At 40.6% G+C, this 26,064-nt stretch overlaps 1 protein-coding gene across 1 annotated transcript in view; it reads left to right on the top strand.

Annotated features, from left to right (window-relative positions):
* The window catches only part of ARFGEF3 (ARFGEF family member 3), a 128,137-nt gene that overhangs the window by 17,433 nt on the left and 84,640 nt on the right, over positions 1-26,064 (top strand). Inside the window, exons 3-4 of the mRNA XM_008161981.3 lie at positions 14,857-14,938; positions 18,531-18,662. Coding sequence (XP_008160203.2) covers positions 14,857-14,938; positions 18,531-18,662 — 214 coding nt within the window. The remainder of the gene's footprint in view (positions 1-14,856; positions 14,939-18,530; positions 18,663-26,064) is intronic.

The following is a 26,064-nucleotide window of genomic DNA, read 5'->3' as shown; positions in this document are numbered from 1 at the left end:
CTGTTAGCCTTCCATTATATTTGACTCTTCATACCACAAAATGGCTGTTGCAGCTCCAGTCATCACATCCCCATCCAAGACAGGAGGCAGAAAGACAAAAGGCCGAAGGGCAGTGCCACCTAAACAAATCTGGTCCCTTTTATCAGGAAAGCAAACGTTTTTCCAGAGCCACAAGAGAGGCTGGAAAAGCAGGAAATAGGATTGTCGGGAAAGACTTAGACCAATCTTGATCTATCCCTTGAGGGCTGCCCACACTATCAGCTAAAACAAAGCTGGACTCTAGCTGCTGCTAAGAAGGCTGCTAAGACTGCTAGCCACCCATTTCAAAGTAGAGGCTGTTAGAATTTGAAGAGGTGCTACAGAGACCCCCAACCTGCGGGGAAGACAGCTGAGACTTCTGGAGACCATAAGCGTCTGAGCCAGGACAAGAGAAGCGGGCTCATTCCCTCAGACTCTACTGTTCTTCTCACTGCGCCTCCCTCATATTTCTAAACTGCTTGCTTTCGAAGCTCTTTAATATGCCTACTCAGTCTATCCTGCCCATCCTTTGAAGTATCTAGGAAAAATAGAAGCTTCCTAGTATCTTGTGAGTAGAAACTATACTCCAGAGAGAGCTAAGTAACTTACATGCCCAGGGTTGTACCCTTTATTTGTTGGCCAAAACGAAACCACAGACCTCTAAGTTGGGCCAGAGTTCTCTTCGTAGACCCAGTGCCTTCTGTGACACCGTGATCTTCCCTTGTTGCTGTCACACTTATCCAGAGTGGGGGTCTCCATGCTCAGGCGCCCTGAGCTTTCAGTTGGCCAGGCCCAGCCGCCTTGGCACCCAGCAAGGGTGGCTGTGGATTTCCAGGGATGACTGGGTAGAGCCCAGCCTGCATAGGGATGTTGGGTCCCTCTGTGTCTCCAGAGAGACAGGACAGCAACCTAATGTGGCTGTGAATAGTGGGGATGAGTAAGCCCCCCTAAACTTGAGTACATTCATTTCCCATGTTGCTTTGACCAAGTCTCCGTCGTTCAGCCTCAGTGTTCCTGGTCATCTTGATCCCGCACAGTGTGTCCCTGCCTTCCCAGGCTGGAACTGAGAGTGCCCGGTGCCTTCTCACACATTGGAAAAAACACCTGGATGTGACCAGGGTGTCGCGTCACCCTGGTAACAAGGCATCTGTGTAGCCGAAGGAGTGTTTAGGTGACAGTCAGTGCTCCCTTTTCTGCAGTATAAGAATCTCTCCCATGGATGTTAGGATAGAAAAAGAGTGGGTTTTCCTTTTTTTTTACCCTGTAGAAGGAGAGACCGTTTTCTTTATCTCTAGAAGTATCTATGTAGTGGGGTTTTACCAATAAAGGTAATTATAGCAGAATTACAATTAAAATGCTTCAAATGCTTGAATACTTGATACCTTTATTGACAAATTTCCCTTTCTTCCAAGTGAACATTTTCATCAGCCTCCAGGATCTTAGCTTGTCTTCACTGATTTTTGTGGCCACCCACACATGTACTTTTGCAAACTCATGAAGTCTCTGGATTCAGGCCATTTACAACCAAGCCTGTTGCAAAATGGTTGTGTTGCATTTGCTCTTTTACATACATACTAGTGGCCCAGTGCACAAATTCATGCACATTGAAAGGAAATTAATTAGAAGAAATATTTTAATCCTAGAGGCCTGGTGCACAAAATTTGTGCATGGGGGAGTGTGTGTCCCTCAGCCAAGCCTGCACCCTCTCCAATCTGGGACCCCTCGAGGGATGTCCGACTGCCCTCTCACAATCCAGGACTGCTTGCTCCCAACTGCTCACCTGCCTGCCTGCCTGATTTCCCCTAACCACTCCACTGCCAGCCTGATCGATGCCTACCTGCTCCCCTGCAGGGCTGGTCCTCCCCAACTGGCCTCCCCTGCAGGCCTCGCCGCCCCCAACTGCCCTCTCTTTCAGGCCTGGTCCCTCCTAACTGCCCTCCCCTGCTAGCCTGATCACCCACAACTGTCCTCCTCTGCTGGCCATCTTGTGTCCACATGGGGGCAGCCATTTTTGACCACATAGGGGCAGCCATCTTGTGTGTTGGAGTGATGGTCAATTTGCATATTACCTCTTTATTACATAGGAAGGATTGCTATTCGCCCTTTCTCTATAATAGAAGTGTCAACCAAATTCACAATTGACAATGACAGATTGAAACACACACATGCGATTGGCGCCAATGAGAGCTTTATATATTTAAACTTGCTTAATTAGACCTGCTTTCTGATTTAGCTAACCTTTTTCCAGCCCAGGGAAGCACTCCAACTTCTCTTTCAGGTAATTGTCAGCAACACAGCAGTAAATATCAACATGAAGCAGATCATTATTGTAGATCAGGCAGGGAGAACAAAGGGTAAAATATTTAATTGGATCAGTGTTTGACTATGTTCTGCGCAGTGAGAAAACCTGAAGTCATTTTCAGGTCCACCATTTCTTACTTCTTTTCAGTCGGATCAAGTTTCTAAGCTTTCTAAATCTCTGTTTTCTGGCTAATGAAAATAGGATCCCACTGAGTCTCCTATCTACCTACTCCAGGACTTCTGTGAGGATCAAATGAGATGAGGCATGGGAAAATACTTCACAGACATTTGGTATAAGTGTAAAATGTGTCCACCTGGCTATAAAGCAAGTCCTGTTCCTGGGCTGAAGAAACTGCAAGGAGGCTAGTTGCTAGGGAGAGGAAGCCAGGTGTTGCTACGTGACGTCATTACCCGGTGCCCACAGCAATCGTTTTGGGCTGGGATGGACAGTGGGCCGCATTTTGCACCATGGGGTCTCAGCAGCATTGGCTGCAATTTGGTGGGGTGTTGCTCCGGGGTGGTGGTGGGGCCTGTGTCCCACTTGGGGGAAGCTGAGTGTTACTTTGTGGGCACCAGGTCTGTGGTGCCGTTTTTCTGTAAATGGCTTTGTACATTATGGCAACTCCTGTGTTGAGCATCTGCCTCCTGGTGGTCAGTGCACGTTGGATGGTTGGACACTTAGCATATTAGCCATATGAAGGGAGAGAGAGAGAGAGAGAGAGAATGATGAGAGAGAATCATTGATTGTCTGCTGCCTCCTGCAGGTCCCACACTGGGGGTCAAGCCTGCAACCTGGGCATGTGCCTTGACCTGGAATCGAACCGTGACTTCCTGGTTCACAGGTCGATGATCAACCACTGAGCTACGCTGGCTGGGTGCATTTGCTCTTTGTAGTCTCTGAGGGATGTGAATGCAGAGGATAATAACATCAGGCCGATTTATGATAACACCCGTAAGACAGAGGCTCTGCCCTTCTGGTCAGATCTCCCAGTCCTTTGCTGTCCCGTTTTCATGCCCTGGACTGACTTGTTGTCAGGCAGCTTTTACTGTCCAAATTTTACCATCTTTTAGTCTTTAATCATCCCACCAAGTGACTAAGAGGATAGTCCTCAACTGTTTTTTCTCTTTGGTGCATAAGAAACATTGGCCATATTGTTTTCCAGTCCATGTTTCCTTTAGGAGTGTCATATGGTTTTATGTAATGGATTTGCTATTATCTTGAGTGGAATAAAGCGCCTGTTGCTGATGTATTGTGACAAGTACAACTGCCTTCAGGGTGACTGGGTTCTGAGGCAGTTTAAAACAGGCTGAAGGGTAACTAGTGCTCAGTCACAAACCCAACCTTTCAAACTCAGCTTCTCCTGGGAAGCAGCCTTCTCTTCACACCAGATAGTGCCAGACCTGAGGCGACTGAGTAGCAGATGAATGTAGATCTTATTCATCTGACTCTTCAGGCTGGCGGAGAGAAATTCAGATTCTGTAATATGTTGAAAGCAGACAGCACATAAGGAACGAAGCAACCTTTTTGGCTTTCACCCAAGGCGTGTTTTTAAAATGTGCTTGGAGTGCAGAATCTATTGGGATACTCAGTCATTGAAACACCATAAATGTATTTCTGCTGGGAAAAGTTGCTGTTTATGGGGAAATAAAATTTTACATCATTGTTGTCTATCTGATGCAAACTGCCAAAATGAATTGCTTAAGGGGAGTGATCTTTATACATGGATGCCTGAAAGTGATTTTCGATGCCCCTGGAGAAAGAATTGCTGAGCTCTTGACAGAGGACAGAGGACAGATACTGAAACTTGACTATAAACAGGGGTCTTCTCTCCCTCAGCCTTATTGAGGTGTAAGTGACAAAGAAAATTGTACATATTTAAGGTGTACAGTGTGATGATTTGATATATGTATACATTGTAAAATGATTTCCACCAGTAAGTTAACACATCCATCACCTCACACGGTTAGATTTTTTTCATGTGTGGCGAGGACACTTAAGATCTATTCCCTTAGCAAATTTTAAGTATACAATAAAGTATTATTAACTGTAGTCACCATGCTATACAATGCACTCCCATGACTTATTCATCTTATAACGAAAGGCTGTACTACGAGTTACCAGCCTCTGGCAAGCATTATTCTACTCTCTCTTTAGTTTGACTTTTTTAGATTCCACATATGAGTGAGATTATGCAGTATTTGTCTTTCTGCCTCTGGCTCATTTCATTTATCAAAATGTTTTCTGGGTTCCTCGATGTTGTTGCAAATGATGGCTGAATAATATTGCATTGTAAATCTACCTATCAACTAGATAGGGAGATAGATAGACAGATAGATAGATAGATAGATAGATAGATAGATAGATAGATAGATAGATATCCCATTTCTTTGTCCATTCATCTTCTAATGGGCACTTAGTTTGTTTCCATAAGTTAGCTATTGTGAATAATGCTGTGATAAACATGGGAATGTAGATTTTTTTTTTGAGATACTGATTTCGTTTCTTTTGTGTATATACCCAGAAATGGGAGTGCTATATTTAATTATTTGAGGAACCTCTATACTGTTTTCCATAATGACTATGCCAATTTACATTCCCACCAACAGTGCACAAGAGTTCCCTCTTCTCTACATCCTTGCCAAAACTTCTCTATTGTGTTTTGATAATAGCCACCCAAACAGATGTGAGGTGATATCTCGTTGTAGTTTTTATTTGCATTTTCACAATGATTAGTGATGTTGAACACTTTTTTTAATGTACCCATTGGCCATTTGGATATCTTCTTTGGAAAAATATCTATTCAGGGCCTTTGCCCATTTTTTATTAGATTATTTGTGTTTTTTTGCTATTGAGTTTTATGAGTTCCTGATATACAGTGTATCCCCCAAAAATGTATACACACTTTAACAGCTGGTAGCTCAGTTTTGAAAATGAAATGTATTTTTAATAAACACTGCCTTTATAATTATTCAAAGTGTTTATATACTTTTTTTGGGGGGACACCCTATATTTTGGATATTAACCTCTATCAGATATAAGGTTTGAAAATAATTTCTCCTATTCTGTAGGTTGCTTTTTCATTTTGTTGATTACTCTGCTGTGCCCAGCCTTTTTAGTTTGATACAGTCCCAACTTGTTTATTTTTGCTTTTGTTGCCTGTGCTTTGTTGTCATATTTAAAAAAATCATCACCCAGTCCAATGTCAAGGAGCTTTCTCTATGCTTTCTTCTAGGAGTTTAATAGTGTCAGGTCTTACATTTAAGTCTTTAATTCATTTCAGGTTAATTTTTGTGAGTGGTATAAGATAGAGATCTGAAAAGTATAATTTGGCCTATGATATAAAATACAAGTTTTAAAAATTCTGTTTTTTAAGAGAATACACAAATGATACCCTCCTAGAACAAAGTAATGCTTTTACATTGTGAAGTGAGTATGTTCTTTCTGTAGAAAATTAAAAAGCCTAGAAAATATAATTATTGACAATGCCATGTTACTTGAACTATGTGGTTGGTGTCATTACATCTCTACTTTGTAGATGAGGAGATTGAGACCTAAAGAGTGGAAGGCCCAGTACTAACTCGTTAATGTCTGAACTCTAACTCCTAACAGTTGATTGTAAAAGTCAGATCACCTGGAGATAATTCTAATATTTGGTTTCTTTTCTTCTGAGTGTATGCAATGAAAATTAGGTCATGTGGTATTAATATTTTGTAACTTGTTAATTTCACTTACTATGATATAAATTTTTTTATTAAGAGTTTTTTAAGAACATTTTAAAGGCCATTAAAATCCCATCAAATTAATGTACCATAAGAAAAATAAACTAATGTTAACATCTTCCTCATTAACAGTTATGATTCTACCAAAGTTGGTCAGAAATTGCATAAAATCCTGGAGATCTCCTCTTTGAAAGTATGGTCTTGGTTTTTAAGTTTAGTATGCTACTGTAATACTAGTAGGGTAGTTTGCTTGTTTAGTAGAGGGTTTCACAAGGACATTGTGAACCAAGGAGGGTTAGTAAATTTTCATCCATGGTTATTTATCAATATTCCTAATCACCTGCATAACCAACCACTGCATCCTGTGTTATGGGGGTGGGGAGGCTCTAACCCTACCAGGAGGGGTTCTAAAAATGCTAGTAGGGTCAAGCAGAATCATGAAAGAGGGTGGTGGTTGTAAAGATGGATGGATGCGTAAGTAGAAAGGACATGAGCATGTGTCTGATGAATGATTGTTAGCCTTGAATAGTACAGTTTATCTCAGCATTGAGGATTAGGCTTTAAGGGGAACCTTTCCATGTATTCAGACTAGCCTGATGCTCAGCTTTTATATCTTGGGCTAAATTTGACAATTTAATGCTTGATGTTTTATTGCTGTAAATAAAAAGTCAATAAAAGGGAGAAAGATACAGACTCATATTTTCTGGGATCTATGGACCTGCACATTTTATATCTGAGTTTGCTGTTCAGACAGAAGCAAATTTATTCTGAGAGAAGTGGGGATTTTTCTACTGGCTTTCGTGTGCTGCATTGTTTTGGGGGAGAACATAAGACAGATGGAAGATTAAAAATTTTATTACTTTGGCTAATTTTCCCGGATGCCTTTCCCTTCCGCTTTTAGCTTCTTGTGATGAAGGGGTCCATCTTTAATTTTTTTCAAAGATAAATAAGTTCCGGGGATGTACAACCTAGTGACTATACTTAATATTACTATATTCTGTGTTTGAAAGTTACTAAGAGAGTTGCTCTTAAAAGTTCTCATCACAAGAAAAAAATATAACTGTGAGATGATAGATATTGACTAAGCTTATTATGGTGCTCATTTTGCAATATTGCATATATGAAATCATCACATTGTACACTTTGAACTTATACAATGTTATATGTCAATTATAACTCAGTAAATCTGGAAAAAAGTTTTCAAAATGAGTAAAAATTTACTCTTCTTTATAAATTGTTTTCTTGTCTAATAGTATTTTGTATTTTTTAATATTGCAAGAATATTAGGTGAAAACTTTAAAATAGAAAAACCATTCTCCTATGATAATGATTTTGTATTTGTTACTTTCTATTTTTTGCACCTTATTTTCAAATAGAAAAGAACATCTAGATAGTATTTAAATGTTTTCAAGACGATTGGTAAACTTACTTGCCAGTAGTTGTCCATTAGTTACAAAACAAATCTATTAGAATAGTGAGGTTCATAATGTAATTGAAGGTTGGTTTTCTTTATGGAAAAGAACAGCAGGTATAATAGATATAAGGAAAACAAGGATTGTCAATGTAAGTACCAGAAAGAAATGGAAGAAAATGAGTTTCATATCAAATATTTTGTCTGTATGCATACAAGTTCACTCACCTTTTTGAGCGGAGCATAAGGAAACACAATTAATGACTATTTTTGAGAGGAGCCAATGGCTTTGTAGCTTTAAAATATATTTTCTTAAGATTATGCTGATATTCTCTAGAGTTATTATATAAAAATTGATACAAATAGGAAGTATAAAAAAAGAAAAGCTATCTCATGCCATTGTCTGCAAATACCTATCATCAACATTCAACCCAGCTCTTTCTTAAATAGTGTTCTAATTGATTTTCATTGCTGTATGTCCCTTTGTATTGTTTGGACTTTTTTATGTATATACATGCCTTTTATAATAAAATGATAGATAATAAAAGTTTATATCTTGAGGGAAAATATGAGCATAACTGCATTATATTATTTTGGATTCTTTTTAATAGATTGAATCATATAAATTGCTGATATGCAACCCTTTTCAATCTACAAATATGGCAATTTCATTCGCTCAACTTAACAATTGCAATAGGCTTGCTAAGAAATCTTGAAGGCCTGAAGGAGAATAGGGATATTATGTTCACAGCTGTATCTCTAGGGTCTAAAACAGTTCCTGAAAGATGACTCTAATCTTTGTTATGAAATAGAAAAGACTTGATACTGATAAAAATATTTTTATGGAAATAGAAATAAAATGGAAATATTTTAACTGTACTGCAGAGAAAATCAACTAAGGAACCAATTCAGTTCCAATCACCTCAATGGAATGGCTCTGGGAAAGCTTAGTCAATGAAAATCCATCAATGTTAATACAAACTGTTTAAAGCTTCAGTATTCAGAAGCATGAATAACATCAGCAGTGTCACAACAAGGGGGGCAGAAACCTTCTGTATTCAAATTAGGAAAGGTTGTGACTACTAGGAAAAGTGATGGCTGTAGCTTGAGTCCAGCAGCTGTCTCCAGAGCCACATTTTCCCCACCTGCTAAACTGCCTATAGGTTCCCAGCTGCATACCAGCTGTCAAATGTAATGCATTGCTTCATGAAGGACCACTCAAAATAAGATCATTTACGTGACTTGTTTGATGCCTGTCCCCAATCTTTTTACCTGGTGGACATTTGGATTGCTGTTTTATTTACTTATTTTTAAAATTTATTTTTCAATTACAGTTGACATACAATATTTTAGTAGTTTCAGGTGTATTACATAGTGGTTAGACATTTATATACCCATCTGGCATCATTACATAGTTAGTACAATGTTATTGACGCTATTCACTATGCTGCAGTTTACTTGGGATTGCTGTTTTTTAAGGCAGTGTGCCATAGGCCCGGGGACAGGGGGTATTGGGGGAGCTGTCTGCTGGTAATAGATACTGTGGTAGAGGCCTAAGATCATGGGTTTTGAAGACAGGTGGTCTAAGTTTAAATCACAACTCTGTCATTTACAAACATGTGACCTTGGACAGGCAATCTCTTTGCTTTGTTAACAAATCTCTACTTTCAAATGTTATAGTTCAATAAAACAGTAAGTATAGACGTGTGTAGCATGGTACTTTGCACATAGAAGCCACTGGTTTTCAACGAGAGTCATGGTTATGATGTGAAGGAATCCAGTTATTGAATAAATGGCTTAGATTATAGAATCCTAGAATTGGAGAGTGTAAGCAGACCTTAGAAATCTAAGGTACCTTTGTGCTCCTTCCTATGAGGTGCATCCAAGGGGAATCAGCCTAACATTCAGGAATGCATTTGATTTTACTTGAGGTTCATGTTTGTGCACGTATTGAAAAGGTAATTTTTGATAAATCCTAACTTGTCCCCTGTTCATCTATTTTAATTTCCCTTTGTCCGTTGTTATCTTCTAGCCCAATAAAGCTGGTCTGTGAAGCGTGATAATGCAGTTAAGGAAATCGGCTCCGTCTCCTTGACGTGACCAGACACTGGGTCTCAGGATGATGTCTCCCTCGTGCATATGCAGCACTGATAATTATTCTGCTTTAAGACATAATGGCATGTCAGGACATGAAACCTGGGGCCACTGCCTTTATTTAATTAGGCACGAGTGGATTTGTACATGCCTGTGCATAAGAAACAATCGCTGAATGTAATTGAATATTGGTTTTTGGTATTCCCTGTTCCCAATGAGGCAGCATCTAGAAAGATCAAAAAAATGGTTTATTCTAATTCAGTATGGGCAAAGGGCACTGAGTGTGTTCCACGTTGCATCTTCATTATAAATTTCATTCTGAGACCCAGTTAACAGGCCCTGCTATTGTTTTCTATTAAAATCACCTTCAAGAACTTAGGCAGCAGGCTTTTTATGGTGTCACAGAGCATGCAGCAAGATCAATTGTGCCCCGTGAGCTTCCCTCCTTTCCTGTCAGAGTCAGGATCTGAGGCGTGTTGATGCTGACCTGGGACTGCTGGGTCTGAGGGGATGAGAGGCCTTGGATCCTGAGGAGAGTTAGCATCCCTCTCACCTCCTACACACACATATGCTCTCACACGAAGCTACTGCCCATCCTACCAGACCCCTAAGCTCAGGGAACAGGGCCGCCTTTTCTGAGGCAGACGCTGAAGTTTCTGCCAGCTTGGGCAGGGGCCTGTGCCCTGAGAGCAGAGGATATTAACATAGGACACATGTGGAGTTGGGATTTTGGGGTGGGGGAGGGGTGGGAAGCTGTGAATCCCCTGAAATTATTTCCTAGGAAAAGTCTTTTGCCAGATTTTTGTGTGTTTATGATCCAAAAAAGTTTAAGAAACAGATATGTTCTAGCTTTGCTCTGATCTTTTGAGACCAAAGAGTGTTGGAAGGAATTTGGTTTGGGGTATCAGATGGATTTGGGTTTGAATTGTTTCCAACGGATTTTAGCTGTGTGGCCTTGACATGACCAGAGAGGCTGTGAAACCTTTCTGACCCCCATTTTCTGAACTATTAAACAAGGTTCAGAATGCCTATAGCAATATGCTAAGCAAAATAAGCCAGTCGGAGAAAGATAAACATCACATTATCTCAACTCATGTGTGGAATATAATAAACAACATAAACGGATGAACAAAAACAGAGCCAAAGTCATAGAAGCATCGAACAGACTGTCCAATCTAAGAGGGAAGGCGGGGAAGGCGGGGGTGGGTGGGGCGATAAGAGATCAACCACAGGACTTGTATGCATGCATATGAGCATAACCAATGGACACAGACAGTAGCGGGGTGAGGGCATGTGCTGGGCTGGGGAGAGGTTAATGGGGGAGAAAGGAACTTATGTAATACTTTAAACAATAAAGAATTTAAATTAAAAAAAAAAGATTATAGTGACAGATAGACTAAGTAGAGAAATGATAAATGTTAATTTTCTTTTTTCTCTCTTTCATCTCATGAATAAAATTAAAGAAACTATCTGTTCTGCCTTATTCCTTGCCAGATTTTCCTGAGCACCCATCATGCTTTGCACACTGTAGGCGCTCAAGTGTTTGAATGGCTGGTTGGGTGGATGGAGCAAGTGCCTTGGTTTAGTGCCCGTATGAAATCTCTCAGCCTGCTTCCTCAAAGCACGTATTTTCTAAGGGAGATCTTGGTGCTATGATTGGTTTTGCTAAGACAACCCTCCCAGGACAGTTAGCCCCATGTCCTTTGCACAGTCTTTCTGAATATTATGGCAAGGGTAGATCTGCTTCTTCTATACTGAAAGTGGTCATCTCTGCTGGACCTTTGTCTGTATCAGGGCTGAGCAAAGCCAGTAGCCCAAATCTGGTCTGTTGTCTGTTCTTATAAATAACATTTTGTTGAAACATAGCCACGTTCATTGATCTATGTATCAGCTATGATTGCTTTTTGTACTGTGGCAGAGGAGAGTAGTTAGGATAGAGACCATATGGACTGCAAAGCCTAAAATATTTATTATCTGCCTCTTTCTGGGAAAAGTTTGCCAACCTTGGATGTATATTATCTGTCCTCCTTACCATAACTCTGCAGGATTGGTATTAAGATGCTTTTTTTATGGATTGAAAAGCTAAGACCAACAGAGTTCAACATTGTGACTGGGATTACACAATTTATATACATGGTTAGGGTTTGAATCCGGGTCTGTGTGATTCCACAGCCCCTGTTCTTTCCACTAAACATTGATAGCTTTTAACTCAGCCAAAACCTAGCTGAACCAGTTACATCTTCCAGTCCTGCCCAGTGACTGTGACTGGCATGGGGAGCAATTCAGTGATGCCCCCTGGAATCGTGGTGCAACCTGGCGGTCCTGGCGATTGTCCACAACCTGGCTCAGGTCTGCAGTGTAAATCACGTGGATGTAGGAATAAGTAGGTGAGAGTGGATGAGGATTTCAAGGACTAATCCTGCAGATGGCAGAGCAACACGGGTAAGCACCTGTTTATATGCTTCCCAAGGGACAGTAGGTCCAGCATTCCCAGGAGTGTCCTTGTTGCTGCTGGATGTGGCTTCTACTCTAGTTTGGTGCCCTTGGTGAGTAATAGGTGATATTTGTGCATTTTCAGCACATAGCCACCTGGCATAGACTTTTCCTGCTCCCTGTGAGACTAGGAGAGCTTTGGACCTGCACGCTTGCTCACTGGCACTGTGCCCTCATTGGCAGGTCTGACTCGAAATTTGAGATGCAAGTTATTTCACAGTGAATTAATCCTGATGGAAATTTTACTGTTTCAAGGGTTTACAGACAAAGTTCTGTAGTTCTTCTGTTAGTATTCCATCTGCCCATTATGTCTTCTTCTCACTCGACTTCACCCTTCCAATTAATTTTTCCAAGCTTATAAACTGGTTATGATGAAATAAAAAAAAACAAAATTGGAAAAATCAGCTATTCTGCTTTAATTGACTACATAGCAGTGTTACATGCTGACGATAACAATAACAGAGACAAAATTTTAGCCACCCAACTGGAAATAACACAGTTGGGTAATTGATCCATCTGTCAAAGCATGTATATAATCAGTTGTCACATAAAAATGGGTATTGTAACATCCAGTTAGTGAGGGGAGAGGTGAGAAGGATTAGAAGGGTGAATGCTCTTCATGATGGAGCCTGATTTTGTTCTTTGTGACCAGCATTAGGGACTGCCTGTGACGCTCACTTTATGTGTCATGGAGCTGCTGACGGAGGATTCTGTGGGAAAGCACCAGAGCTGCAGAGTGGACAGGAAGGAATCAGAGCTATAATTAACTTCTGTGTCATTGTTTTCAACAACAGTGGCCCTTATTTCTCCAAAGACGAAATCCTGTGGTCTTACCCTGTGGCTGTCATGCTCTGTAAAGTCAATGACCCTTTCCGCCTATGGTGAAAATAGAAAACATAATAATGGGGCTGCTCTGGTTTAAGTGGGCATAGAAGAACCTGGTAGAATTAAGTTATGTTTCATTTGTTGTGCCAGTGTAACTCTATGGGGAAATAATGGGTTGATTAAAATTCTTGGTCTGTTGTTTAATTATTTAGAATGAATGCTTCCAGCAGATATGTTTCTCTTTGTAGTCCTTTTGGTTTATTGCTGACATGTTTTAGTGTCCAGTTACTTATTCTTTTTAATCCTCACCCGAGGATATGTTTTTGTTTGTTTGTTTGTTTTTTCCAGTCGTTTTTTCTTTTTTTCTTTTTTTGACTTTTTTTTTTATTGAGGTATTATATATGTACATATCTTACCATTGCCCCCCCCACCCCACACCCATACATGCCCTCACCCCCCAGAGTTTTGCGTCCATTGTTTATGCTTATATGCATGCATACAAGTCCTTCGTTTGATTTCTTATCTCCCCCACCTCTCCCTAACTTTCCCCCTGTAATTTGAAAGTCTGTTTGATGCTTTACTGTCTCTGTATCTATCTTTTTGTTCATCAGTTTATAATGTTCTTTATTATCCATAAATGAGTGAGATCATGTGGTATTTTTCTTTCATTGACTGGCTTATTTCACTTAGCATAATGTTCTCCAATTCTATCCAGATTGCTGCAAATGATGAGAATTCCTTCTTTTTTATGGCAGCATAGTATTCCATTGTGTAGATGTACCACAGTTTTCTGATCCAGTCATCTGCTGACGGGCACCTAGGCTGTTTCCAAATCTTAGCTATTATAAATTGTGCTGTTATGAACATAGGGGTGCATATATCCTTTCTCATTGGTGTTTCTAGTTTCTTTGGATATATTCCCAGGAGTGGGATTACTGGGTCAAATGGGAGTTCCATTTTCAGTTTTTTGAGGAAACTCCATACTGTTCTCCACAGTGGCTGCACCAGTCTGCATCCCACCAGCAGTGCACGAGGGTTCCTTTTTCTCTGCATCCGAGGATATGTTTTGATTGCTTTTAGAGAGAGGGGAAGGAGAGAGAGAAAGAAACATCTATGTGAGAGAGAAGCATTGATTGGTTGCGTTCCTTACATGCCCTGACTGGGGATGGAGTCAGCAACCTGGGAATGTGCCCTGACTGGGAATCTAATCCACAAACGTTTTGGTGTTCGGGACAATGCTCCGACCAACTGAGGCACCCAGCCAGGGCCAGTTATCTTTTTTAAGCTTTAAAATATCCAAGTAGCTCTATGTATTTTATTTGTTTCTTCCATGACACCAGGTACTTCTCATTCATCAAGGCTAGTGGTGATTAATTTGTATTTCTGTCTTGGAAATGTGTTTATTAAGAGCCCATCAGAAAATTCATGTGTACCCCCTTACTGGAGGCTAAAGAGAAAATTTTAAAAATCACAAATGATTATTGAACACTTTGATTTGGAGAGAAATTGACAAGTTAATAGAATTTTAATTTATATTGATGAAGCAAGTTAATGGTCCTGGTGCAACCACTTCCCGGGTGAGGGAGAGGAACGAGCAAGTCATAGAAATCTGTATCAATGGTGCTTTCTAGAGTTGTTCATCCCAGGAATACTGGTACAAGCAGTTCTATTAACTTGGGAGAGAGCAAGGCATGTTCATGGGCTAGCGAGGGCCTCATCGGGTAATACTGATGCACCAAAACAGCTGTTTGAGAGTCCTTGTGTTTGCTCTTCCTGGAGCCATACTAGGAAGGCAAGCTGCTGCTATGCTATAATTTCTGCACAGCTTTTTGTCGTGTTTTTGTTTTTTTTTTAAGCCCATGTGCATTTTTATGATTGGTTATAGTTTCTGTATGTGTGTGTGGCAGCATTTGAGGGATGGGGTTGTCCATAAGGCTCCTAACACTTGACTGCCAACTTTGCGGGGCTCACATGTCCTTATTTATGTTTGCCAGGGAGAAATGCCTCCTGCCTCTCCAGTTGGCTTTGGAATCCAAGAATGTGAAGCTGGCCCAACATGCCTTGGCAGGAATACAGGTATGGCTAGCACTGAGTGCATTGGGGAACGACAGAAATTGACAGGCCGCGTTGGCATGGAAAGAGCAAATAGTTAATATTTTAAATACTAGCTGTTTAAAGACCCAGACAGAATTTTGATTGAACTAGGTAATAACCAGAGAGGATAACAAGATTTTAAAAAATATTCGTCAACATTTCTTTGTATACCACATTATCTTATTGAGCCTTTGTCCTCACACACTGATTCACGAGGACTCAGCTAAGCCACACAAAAGTGAATTTTTTTAAATTTATTTTTTGTTAATTCTTTCCGGAGGATACGTTTTTCATTGATTTTTTTATTTGTTATTTTTATAGAGAGAGTAGAAGGGAGGAGGAGAGGCAGAAAGAGAGAAACATCAATGTGAGAGGAAGACATCAATTGGTTGCCCTCCCCTCCCTCCCCCCCCCCCTCCAACTGGGGCTGGGGATCGAGCCTGTAACCGAGGTACATGCCCTTGACGGGAATCGAACCTACAACCATTCAGTCTGCAGGCTGACACTCTGTCCACTGAGTAAAACTGGGTAGGGCCAAAAGTGAAATATTTTATGTGATGTCCAACTTTTAGGAGAATAAGGGATCCCAAGAGAGGCACCCCAGGTTCCATATCAACTCAAATCTTGTATACACTCAATGTCTGTGGTTCTGTGGATGAAAATTGGTGGTAAACCTGACCCATTTTGTTTTGTTTCCTACTCTACGTTGGCAAGTGGGATAATGTGTTTTGTCTTTCAGAGTAAGATTGAGAAGAAAAAATAAATTTGGTCTAATAGGAAAAGTTAGATTGTTTGAGAACATTTCCTTCTCTGAGCATTTGTTCATTTGTGTTTTACACATTACATAATAGAGCCATTGCAAGAGCGCAAGAGAGATGGCTATATAAATGCATTGACTTTTTAAGTGGTTTGGTATCTAAGTGACTAGCACTGTGGAGTTCAAGCCTGCGGGGGTTTATTCAGCAGAGCCATGGATCAGCAGCATTCGTAGGACGTCTTTTCATATCCGTATATATAATTTCATTGTTAGCTCTCTAAGTTCAAAGAGGCCCCTAATACCTTTTCTTACTTTTTCCCCCCCACTGGATTAGATAAAGTATGTTTTATTATACAATAGCACTAGACATTTTTAAACATCATCCATAAAGTTATTAAAAAATTTGCTCTTCTCCCAGGTAATTGGGCCAACCATGAAAATGAATGGAAGGTTGTTTTAACCTGCCACTGATGTTCCTTTTTCTCAAGTATTGTATAGATTTTCCATTTAGTTACTATTTTCTTAACCCTCCAACACTCTAAGTTAGGGGACTGTGATTTCAAGGGTTTATTTCATTATCATAGCATCACTGACCTGGTGGGCATTGAGCTTTCTCTTACCATTCCTTGTTACCTCAGATTAACTTCAGGCAATATTTTTGGGCTTCCCAATCTTTATCACTGTAGTTAGTAAGAGGTTCGTATATTAACTTGAACTCTAGGCTGCCCTGTGTGCACTAGATAATAGTGAAAAATCTCTTTTGAGAGAATGCAGGCAAAAATGTCAGAGAGTTCTGAGAAGAAGGTTCACCATCCTTATTCTGATCTGCATGGCATTCAGCTAAAAGAGGGAGTCATTGCTCTGGACAATCAGAAGCCAAAAGCTCTTCACAGTAGCGACTCTACACTGAAGTGGCCAAGGACAGATAGAACAGGGATTAATAGAAAGTCCTTCACTGGGTCTCACAGACCCACTGCCCCGGGACAGAATGGGGGGAGAACAGCTCACTTTCAGTCCTTGTGAATGAGAATTAAGGGTTCTCATTCACAAGTGTGAGTCAGCACAGAATATGCCATGACTTACAGCTAATTTGATCTGAGAATGTGATTAAAGCTATGAATTACCGTTTGTTTGTGTGTTTGTTTAGGCAATAAACACATTTAATTATTTTACATAACTAGAATTCTAGAGATGGGCCATTTTAGGTTTGATGTACCAGCTCTGTGGTGCCACCAAAGACCCCATTTCTTTCCTTTGTTTTCCTCTGCCATCTTTTTATTTTTAATTTTTAAAAGGCTTTATTATTTTAGAGCAGTTTTTGATTTACAGTAAAATTGAGAGGAAGGTTCAGGGAATTCCCATATACCTCTGTCCCATACATGCATAGCCTCCCCATTGTCAACATCACTCACCAAAATGGTTCATGATTCTTTTTTTCTTTTTTTTAACCAAGGAGGAGCCTACATTGATACACCATATTGACCCACAGTCCACAGTTTACCTTAGGGTGCACTACTCTTTTGTGTCAGACCACTCATGAGGTCCTGCATTCACGCTGGAGGCCACATGTTAAGCCCGAGGGCACCTGTGAAACTATGCCATTGAAGGCGCCCGAGGAGGGTTAGTATGGAGGAGAAAAAACTTAGATGGACATCACAGCTGATTTCAGATACTTCAGAAGCCTAGTCCGTGTGAATCTGGGGAAGGATAAGTGAGCAGAAGCTGTAGGCAGTTGGGTTTGGGTACAATCTAAGAAAGAATTTCATGAAAATTTCAAGAGTTGTCCTGAAAGAAAAAAGGGCTGTCCTGTGGGGCGTAATGACTCCTGGGAAACTGGGTGAAAGTGAATGTCTTTTTGTTTAGGTTTTTGCAGGATTCATTTTCTAATGAAAATACACCAAGTTTTGTAGATTCATGAGAAATTCCTGGGTAAATGATAGCTCACAGTAGTAAGTGAACAAATAAACATCTGAGAAAGGAAACTTGTTGTCTACAGGACTCCTTTCCTGTGACCAAGCTCCATTCAGAAAGAGTGCGTGTGTGCACGACTGTTGTGAGGATTGATTTGCCTTGGCCCAATCATGCTCCACCCCCATCACCCAAATAACCTTTGTGCCCACCATGTTAGAATTTCACTTGGTAAAATCCTATCTAATAAAGAGGGAATATGCTAATTGACCCTCACACCATCACAAAAGATGGCGGCACCCATAGCCCACAAGGAGGGAACATGCTAATTGACTGCCCCACACCCAAAGATGGCAGCGCCCACAGCCACAAGATGTGGTGCCTGTCTCCGGAGTCCCCCAGTCTCCTCAGCCCCCAGCCGCCCATGGCTGGCCCGAGGCGCAGGCAAGCCTCGGATGGCAGCTGCCCAGCCACCCAGGGCCGCCCGAGGATCGGTTAACCAGGGCCGGCCGAGGCTTGCGCTGCCGGCAGTGGCAGCAGCAGAGGTGTGAGATGGGGCATCACCTTCCCCTGATCACCTGGTTGCCTCCCGCACCTGAGGGCTCCCAGACTGTGAGAGGGGGGCAGGCCAGGCTGAGGGACCTCCCCTCCAGTGCATGAATTTTTGTGTACCGGGCCTCTAGTATATAATGATTTATCTAATCGCAGGAAGAAGACTTTGCCAAAAAACTTTACCAAAAGTTTGACGTGTTGTTTTCTTTCCAATGGCATCTGGAGCAGGAGTTCTTTCCTAATGACCTCCAGCTTCATGCCTCTCAAGAAAAATTATCCTCCTTACGTACTGAGCTACAACAGAGTAAGCAGCAGGGGAGAGCCTCTCTGTGATCACTGCCTTGTGCCTCTTTACAGAAGCTTCTGTCAGAGGAGAGGTTTGTATCCATGGAAACAGACTCCGATGAGAAGCAGCTGCTCAATCAGATCCTGAACGCCGTGAAAGTGACGCCATCCCTTCATGAAGACCTGCAGGTGGAAGTGATGAAGGTTGGTTTGATGTGGCTACCAGTCTGCGTCATTGGCACAGGAACAAACTCTGACTCTCCCCACCCCAACCCCCCAGCTCTTATTGTTTTCTGGGAAATGCCTCTGCATATTGGTCATGCTAGCTCACCCTTTGCTTGGAATATATGGTTATTATCCTTGCTTATGGTCCCCCAGAGTAACCTTGATTATTGAACAGAAAGGACAATTAAGTGAAAAGGTATGATTTCAATACATCTGTAAGATTTTGGCCCACTCGTGCATGTCAAATGTTAGAAAATGTATTTATCACTTTTTGAGTGCATGTATGTGAGCAGTTGCAGATTGGGACAGATCCGATCATTCTAGGTATCCTGCCTGCCTGTCTATGTTAAAATAAGCAGAGTTCTAATGCTGTTTCAACATTCACTAAGGTCTTAGAATAGTCAGTTTAAGGGAAGAAAACATAATTTGGAACCATATCAGAATCACATCTTTTTTTTTCCCTGCTCAAATTATGTGATTTTAATCTCCCACATTCCAGCTACCATCTCTATTTGGGGGCGGGGGGGGGGGGGTTGCTGGGTGACATCTCTCCCTCCCCTTTCCCTTCCTTGAAAATCACCAGGATTGGGAGCCCCTTACACTGACTCTGCAGTATGTCATATCCTGAGAGTGAAGAGTGAGTTGGGAAGGAAAGGATGGAAATCTTTCCCAGAAGAGCTTCTTGGTCAGAGTAACAGCTGGAACCAGACTGGCTTTCAATAATGTCTCTGCCCGTTTTCTCCCTAGAGGAATGTTTAAGAATAGCTAGTGTCATAGAACAGGTGATTTCTTCCTGGAAATGCACTGAGGGATTTTTGTCTTGGATAAGAGATTCACTTCTCTGGGCTTCAGTTTCTCTACTCAGAAAAGAAAAGCTTGGTTTCAGTCATGGCCTTTTCTTAATGCCCTGGGACTCACCCTAAATCTTTTGGTGGGTAGTTTAGTGATTAATGAAGAGCTCAGACTCCAAAGCCAGCCTATCTGGGTTTGAATCCTCATTCATTTCCTAGTAGATTCATTTCCTTGGACAGATTCCTTAACCACTCTGGCTTGATCTTCTCATCTGTGAAATGGGGATAATAGTAGCGCCTACCCAATAGGATTGTTGTGAGGATTACAGTATCTGGCAGAAAGCAAGTGCTTTCAAAGTGTTAAATATTACCACCACTCTTCCTAATTTTACCTACTGCTACTGCTACCTACTGCTACTGCTACCTACTTCTGCGGAGTCAGAATCTTAGTGGTAGGTCTTAGTCCTGTACACAGTAAACACTGGGAATCTCTGAGCTGGATGGCCTTGAGGAGCTTATTTGTCTTTAACTCTCTTTGCTTCTGGAATATACTTGTACAGGTTTTCCCTGTCCTTTGACATATGTTTGTCAGTTGTGCAATCATAGGAACCGAGCAATAACCACCTCTAGATTTGTTTTACTTCTCTACTACCCTCTTGGCCACTATTGGGGGAGAAGCAAGGCTAGCGGCCGTGTTAATTGCTTTTGCTGCTTCCAAGTCTAGTCTGCTGAGTCCTTCATCTCCTATTAAGTCTCAAAGTACTGGAGGCTGAGCTCTGAGGTCATACTGATGGACACATGTCACAGATTTCATATTATCTGGAAATTCTCCCAGGCATATAGCTTTTTGTAGAGTACAGACATATGTATTAAACATTAAAATGAGAAAGTACCTGTTTTTGTAGGAGCTGTGGAGAAGCAGGATGTTTCATGGTCATGTCCACAGTAACACCTGTTTTGAAAACCTATACTTGCTTTAAAAAATAACACCCCAGCAGTGCCTTCTGCTAGCTTTGCTGAGTACAGGAGTTGACACATGTTAACTCTACTGGAAATCCTGGAAAGCCATCTTAATGGACTGTTTAATGACACCACAATAGACTGTGGTACTTGTAATTAATGTCTGGAAAGAAATCAGACATTGTCAGAAAAGAAAAACAACAATCTGGGCTGCCATCCTTTACAAGTAGATTTCCAAAATGCTTAAAAAAGATAAGGGCTTTTGTTGCATGCTATTATTTTTAACTAGTTCAATATTAGAATTGGGAAAAATGTATTTTTTTTATTTAACCATAGCTGGTACACAATACTACGTTAGTTATCTTAGTTTCAGGTGTACAACATAGTGATTAGACATTTTTATACCTTACAAGGTGATCTCCCCACTAATTCTAGTACTCACCTGTCACCCTGCAAACTAATCACCATATTATTGACTATATTCCCTTTCACCTTTTTTTACCCATTTCTCCACTCCCTTCACTACTATGGCAGCCATCAGTTAGGTCTGTGTTTCTATGAGTCTGTTTTTGTTTTGTTTTATTTTTTGTTTATTTTGATTCCATATATAAGTAAAATCATACAGTATTTGTCTTTATCTGTCTGATTTATTTCACTTAGCATAATACACTCTGGGTCCATCCATGTTGTTGCAAATGGCAAGAGTTCGTTCTTTTTTTCTGGCTGTGTAATATTCTATTGTGTGTATATACACCACATCTTGATCCATTCGTCTATCAGTGGACACCTAGGTTGCTTCCATATCTTGGCTATTGTAACTAATGCTGCAGTGAACATAGGAGTGCAGAGATCTTTTCAAATTAGTGTTTTCATTATCTTTGGATAAATACTCAAAAGTGGAATTGCTGGGTCAGATAGTAGATCTGTTGGGACGTTTCCCCCCTTCTTTCTGATGGATAACCTTTAGTGAGGTTATTAACTGATACAGCTGGCTGAGTCTTTAAAGACTACAGGAAATTACGGCTGGCCTTCTGCCTCTGTAAGCGGGTCAGAGATGAGAGCATGCTCTCTGGGAAGGGCAGGCCAGCTCTGTAGATAAGGCAAGATATGATATGGGATACTGAGAACGCATTTGATGAATGTTCTGTTATTGGACATCTTATTTTATGTGCATCTTTGGGTAATAGAAATGAATATTCGTGGAAGGATTTACAGTTTTCAAAGGGGAAATGACAGGAGCTGATTATTTAGCATTTATTATGCATGAGAAACTCTGCTAAGTACTTGACATTCATACTCAGATCACACACCTAGTTAAATGATGGAGCCAGTACTTGAGCTGTAATTCAGCCTGAGGTCAAGCCTGTGTTCTTAAAGAGTGGGTTACATTGCCTTCTTACTCATCTGAAAGACATTTTAAAGTCGATTGAATAGAAAAGTTATGTCACAGGCTAACAAGGGGCAAAGCTAGAGTGACTGTGTGTTTTCTGTACCCTCCCATGACATTATAACATTGTATTTATTTACTAGTTCAATTAGCTAGATTCAAATATGAAGAAAGAATCAAAGTAATTTTCCCACCAAACTAGCTGATGGTTCTGGTGTGTGTGTGTGTGTGTGTGTGTGTGTGTGTGTGGAGAGAGAGAGGGGGGGAGGAAGGGAGGGAGGGAGGGAGGGAGGGAGGGAGGGAGGGAGGGAGGGAGGGAGGGAGGGAGGGAGGGAGAAAAGAAAGGAGAGGGAGCAGGAAGGAGAGGAAGGGAGATACTGAGATTATAAGTTAGGGGAAGAGAAAGAAAATGTCGTTTACTATTTTGACATGTTTTCATATTTTGTACCAAAACCAACCAGATGTCTACAGAAAATACAAAGGTGAATGATTCATGGAGAAAAAGCTTACTATCTGTAGAACTGGTAGACCTAAGCTTTAGGGTGTCCATGTAGAACTCTTGTCTTACATGTACCAGCTTTGCAGTCCATGCCTTGGTCTGGGAGTAAGAAACAGGCCAAATGGAAGGACCATTTCTACATCCCTTCTCAATAATATTTTAATGGCAGAGTCTCATATTTTGGCCTCTTAACTCTGGGCATTTGGTCTTCTAGAGTGTCTTATGGGAGGAATGATCATTGGTGAAGTTTGAGGGTGAAAAATGACTAAATTGTCTTGCCTTCTCATAACAAGAAGAAATCCCTTCTTAGTCTACAGCTAAGTCTATTGAGACACGTTAAAGATTTACAGCAATCTCTAGTATTAAGGAACAATCCAGTGTTTGATGAAAAATGTTTAATTTCTAATGTGCAATTAGAGGTTGCACATTGTTAGAGGTTGATATGTCATGATTACAAACATATTCTTTCTTTGGTTAATGCAGAAGCATCTAAAATAGGTGGTTTTGCTAAGAAAATAGTTCCCCAACAGCCCTCCCTCTTCCTGCTCCCAAAATTGAAGACACTTTTTTCTACTTTGTATACACATTGATAAAATTTGTACTGTTTCCCCCCCAAGCTTCTCTACCCCTTAGTGTGACTGCATTAGAGAGATAATAAAAATATATGAAAAAGTAAGAAGAAATATTGAAAACTTAGAAATGTGATTTTCTTTAAGTAGTTTATGCATTACTTTTTGAGATAAAGGTATTTTCGCATTATCTATTCTTTTTTTTATGCACCACTATTTTTAAGTGCCATACCACTTGAATATATTTGAGAATAACTCTAAGTGTTTTAAACCTTTCCCCCATGGTTTTTGTTAAGCAAGCAGAGATGCAGAGGCTTTCTATATTTACTGTGGATGTGTTAGAGTTCCAAGAAGAGCGGGGGAGATCCTCAATTTTTTCAATTCTGTTGTCAACGAATATCTATTGCTTCCTCCATGCTAGGCACAGATGATCCCATGGCAATGAAAATGAAACTAGAAGGAAACAAAAACAGAGTCTTTGTCTGAAGGCCAGTGATAAAGAAATCAATGAAATACTTAAATACACATAAACTGTGACAGATACAATGAATGAAAAATCTAGGAAAACTGTAAGTGTATTTATAGTAAGGTCTGAGGGTGGGCAGATGAGAAGAACAGAGAAGTCTATTCTTAAGAGGTAATACTTAAAGCAAATAGATCTAAAGTATTAGAAAGAATCAAGCAAGAAGATTGGGATTGGAGAAAGTGAAGGAAGAATTACTGTATTAGTTAGGATTTATTTCCTCTGAAACAAGGCAGAAGTTTATTTTTCTTTTGCATAAATTTAGGTTAGTATTGGCTGAACCACATTATCAGAGATGTTTGTTTCTTGGATTTTGTTTCCCCACCTCATTGTCCATGATGGCCCCCCATCCTCAGTCATCACGTCCACATTCCAGCCAACTGGCAGAAGGAAGGATAGGCAGGACATTTCTGCTCACATCCCATTGGCCAGACTTGGTCATATGGCAACACTCAGTTGTAAGGAAGGCTGGGAAGTGTAGTCTTTATTTTGGGCAGCGTGTGCCCAGAGTTCTCTTCTTCAAAAAGAAGAGGATAGTGCTGAGAGAGAACTGGCAGTCTGCCACAATCCCTTATCACATGAGAATCGCAGTCTGGTTTATTTTCCCCCAGCAAGAGGCAGCTGACACATCTCCTCTGCCATCTCCTGCCCTTTTTTTACTGCACTTTTCTCAGGAGAAAAGAATTTTAATGGATTTGGAGAGGTGTGAGGTTAGGGGAGACCTAGTGGACTACCGTGGCCTATTCAGGGGGAACGTCATGATATAATCTCTCCAACTAGTTAGCCCTAAACTCTTGATTCAGGCATGACTACAAAATTTCACTAGGTACTAAGCGAAAACTAATTACGTCCTGTCAGTATTGTTTGTATCCCTTTGGTGCCTGGCAGAGCATCTGGCATATGGCTTACTAGTTGCTTATTACTTCAGTTATTGACTAATGGAGAGGAGAAGAAAACACATGTGGTAGTTTTCAGTGGCCACCAGGATAAACGGAAACAAAAACTCAAGTTGTGATTATAGATAAATATCTGTGTGAGTTCAAAACTGAGAAAGAACAACATGGATTTGGACTTTAGAATTGAAGTAACCTCAAACATCATCAGATCCTTCTTTTTATAGGAAAATTGAAGTTGGAATGGTTCAGTTGCTTGGCAGGACTTACACAGTTGTTGGTAGCAGATTTGCTTTTTCAACCATTTAAATATTTCTGGAGAGGCTTTGTGGCAACCCTAGGAGTTGACCTGGTCTTTGGGTGTGTGGTATTGGGTAGGTGGAGAAGAAAACTTTCTAGACTTGTGTTTGAGTTAACTGCAAGGTCAGTGTGAGTAATATGGCTTCTGAAAAATAATGAAACGTAATGAGAAACACGTTTAGATAGGAATTAACTGAGAAACCTTTAAGTGGCCAAGTGTGTCTGCAAGAGTAGCAGAATGGCATGATGAAACTGTCCTAACAAACAATCATTGCACGCTGTCGTTTTAGAATTTCTTGTTACTTTTTCTGCTTTTCAAAATATTTGGTAGCAGAGTGGTAAAAACAGAGCTTCTGGAGCTAGAATGCTTGGTGAACACAGGAAAGTTTTTTAATTTATCTGTGCCTTAATGTTCTAAGCTGTAAACTGTAAATGATAATGATGTATACCTCCTAGAGAAAGGCAGGTGGTGTCTCAGTATTCAGGGCGTGTCACTGCATTTTCTGCCTCGGTTTCTGCTGAATTTGATCAAGTAAAAAAAAGAACCAGAATGTTTCTAAAGAGAAGAAAGATGCGATTACTTTCCATTTGAGGAAGTTTCCAGCCAATACATATCAGGGAGCAGAAGGGGATATGCATTAAGCAGCAAAGCTAAAGTATCAGCCAGAACTAGAGCTGGGGTCTGAAGTGCACCTGGCACTGAGGATTTCAAGAGAGTCTGCTCTCTCCTTGCTCCAGGAAAGACGGGCCTTCGGTGGGCTGGACTCCGATTCTTAGATACCCTTTTGAGCTCTGGTAGATTATTTTGTTTGGTTTGACTTACAAATATCATTTGGTGTTTGGAAAAATGAAACTACAATCACCTCAAGAAGCACTCATATATAAATAAAAATTATTTTAATAGTTTAAGAAAGAGGAAAAGAAGAATTCCTTGCTCATTCCGTGTGCCCCCATGTCCTCGATGTGCCTTTGCGTAGGTTGTCTCCCCCAAATCAGCTTGCTTCTTGACTATTTCCCCAAGTTTAATTTGTTAATTATATGTTCCAACATATTAAGTTTAGACTTTCATGAAAAGATAAAGACTGCATTGTGTTGGACCCTGCTAAGCTTTCCCAGAATACAGTGTATTTTTCCAACCATAATGCTCATAGCAACTTATTATAATTCCTTAACTTATGACTGTCTTCAAAACCAGATGTTAGCCCTGCAAGATCAGCGATCAGGTTGTCTTTTTTTTTTTGGTCACTGTCTGCCCAACACCTCGTGCTAGATCTGACCCTTGGTAACTCCTCAATAAATATTTGTTGCATAAATGAAGGGGAGCCCAAGGAATGCAGAACACAGGTAGACATAAAGTAGACAAGCAGTTGCCGACTCTGGAAAATGGTCCTTTAGCAGAAACGAGGTCTTTGAAACATAAATCTTAGGCAAGCTGCCGTTTACTATGTTACGTGCCAAA

This window comes from Eptesicus fuscus, chromosome 10 (assembly GCF_027574615.1).
Source record: "Eptesicus fuscus isolate TK198812 chromosome 10, DD_ASM_mEF_20220401, whole genome shotgun sequence".
NCBI classification, from domain to species: domain Eukaryota; kingdom Metazoa; phylum Chordata; class Mammalia; order Chiroptera; family Vespertilionidae; genus Eptesicus; species Eptesicus fuscus.
Note: the sequence above shows the minus strand (reverse complement) of the source record. Positions and strands in the feature narration are given on the sequence as shown.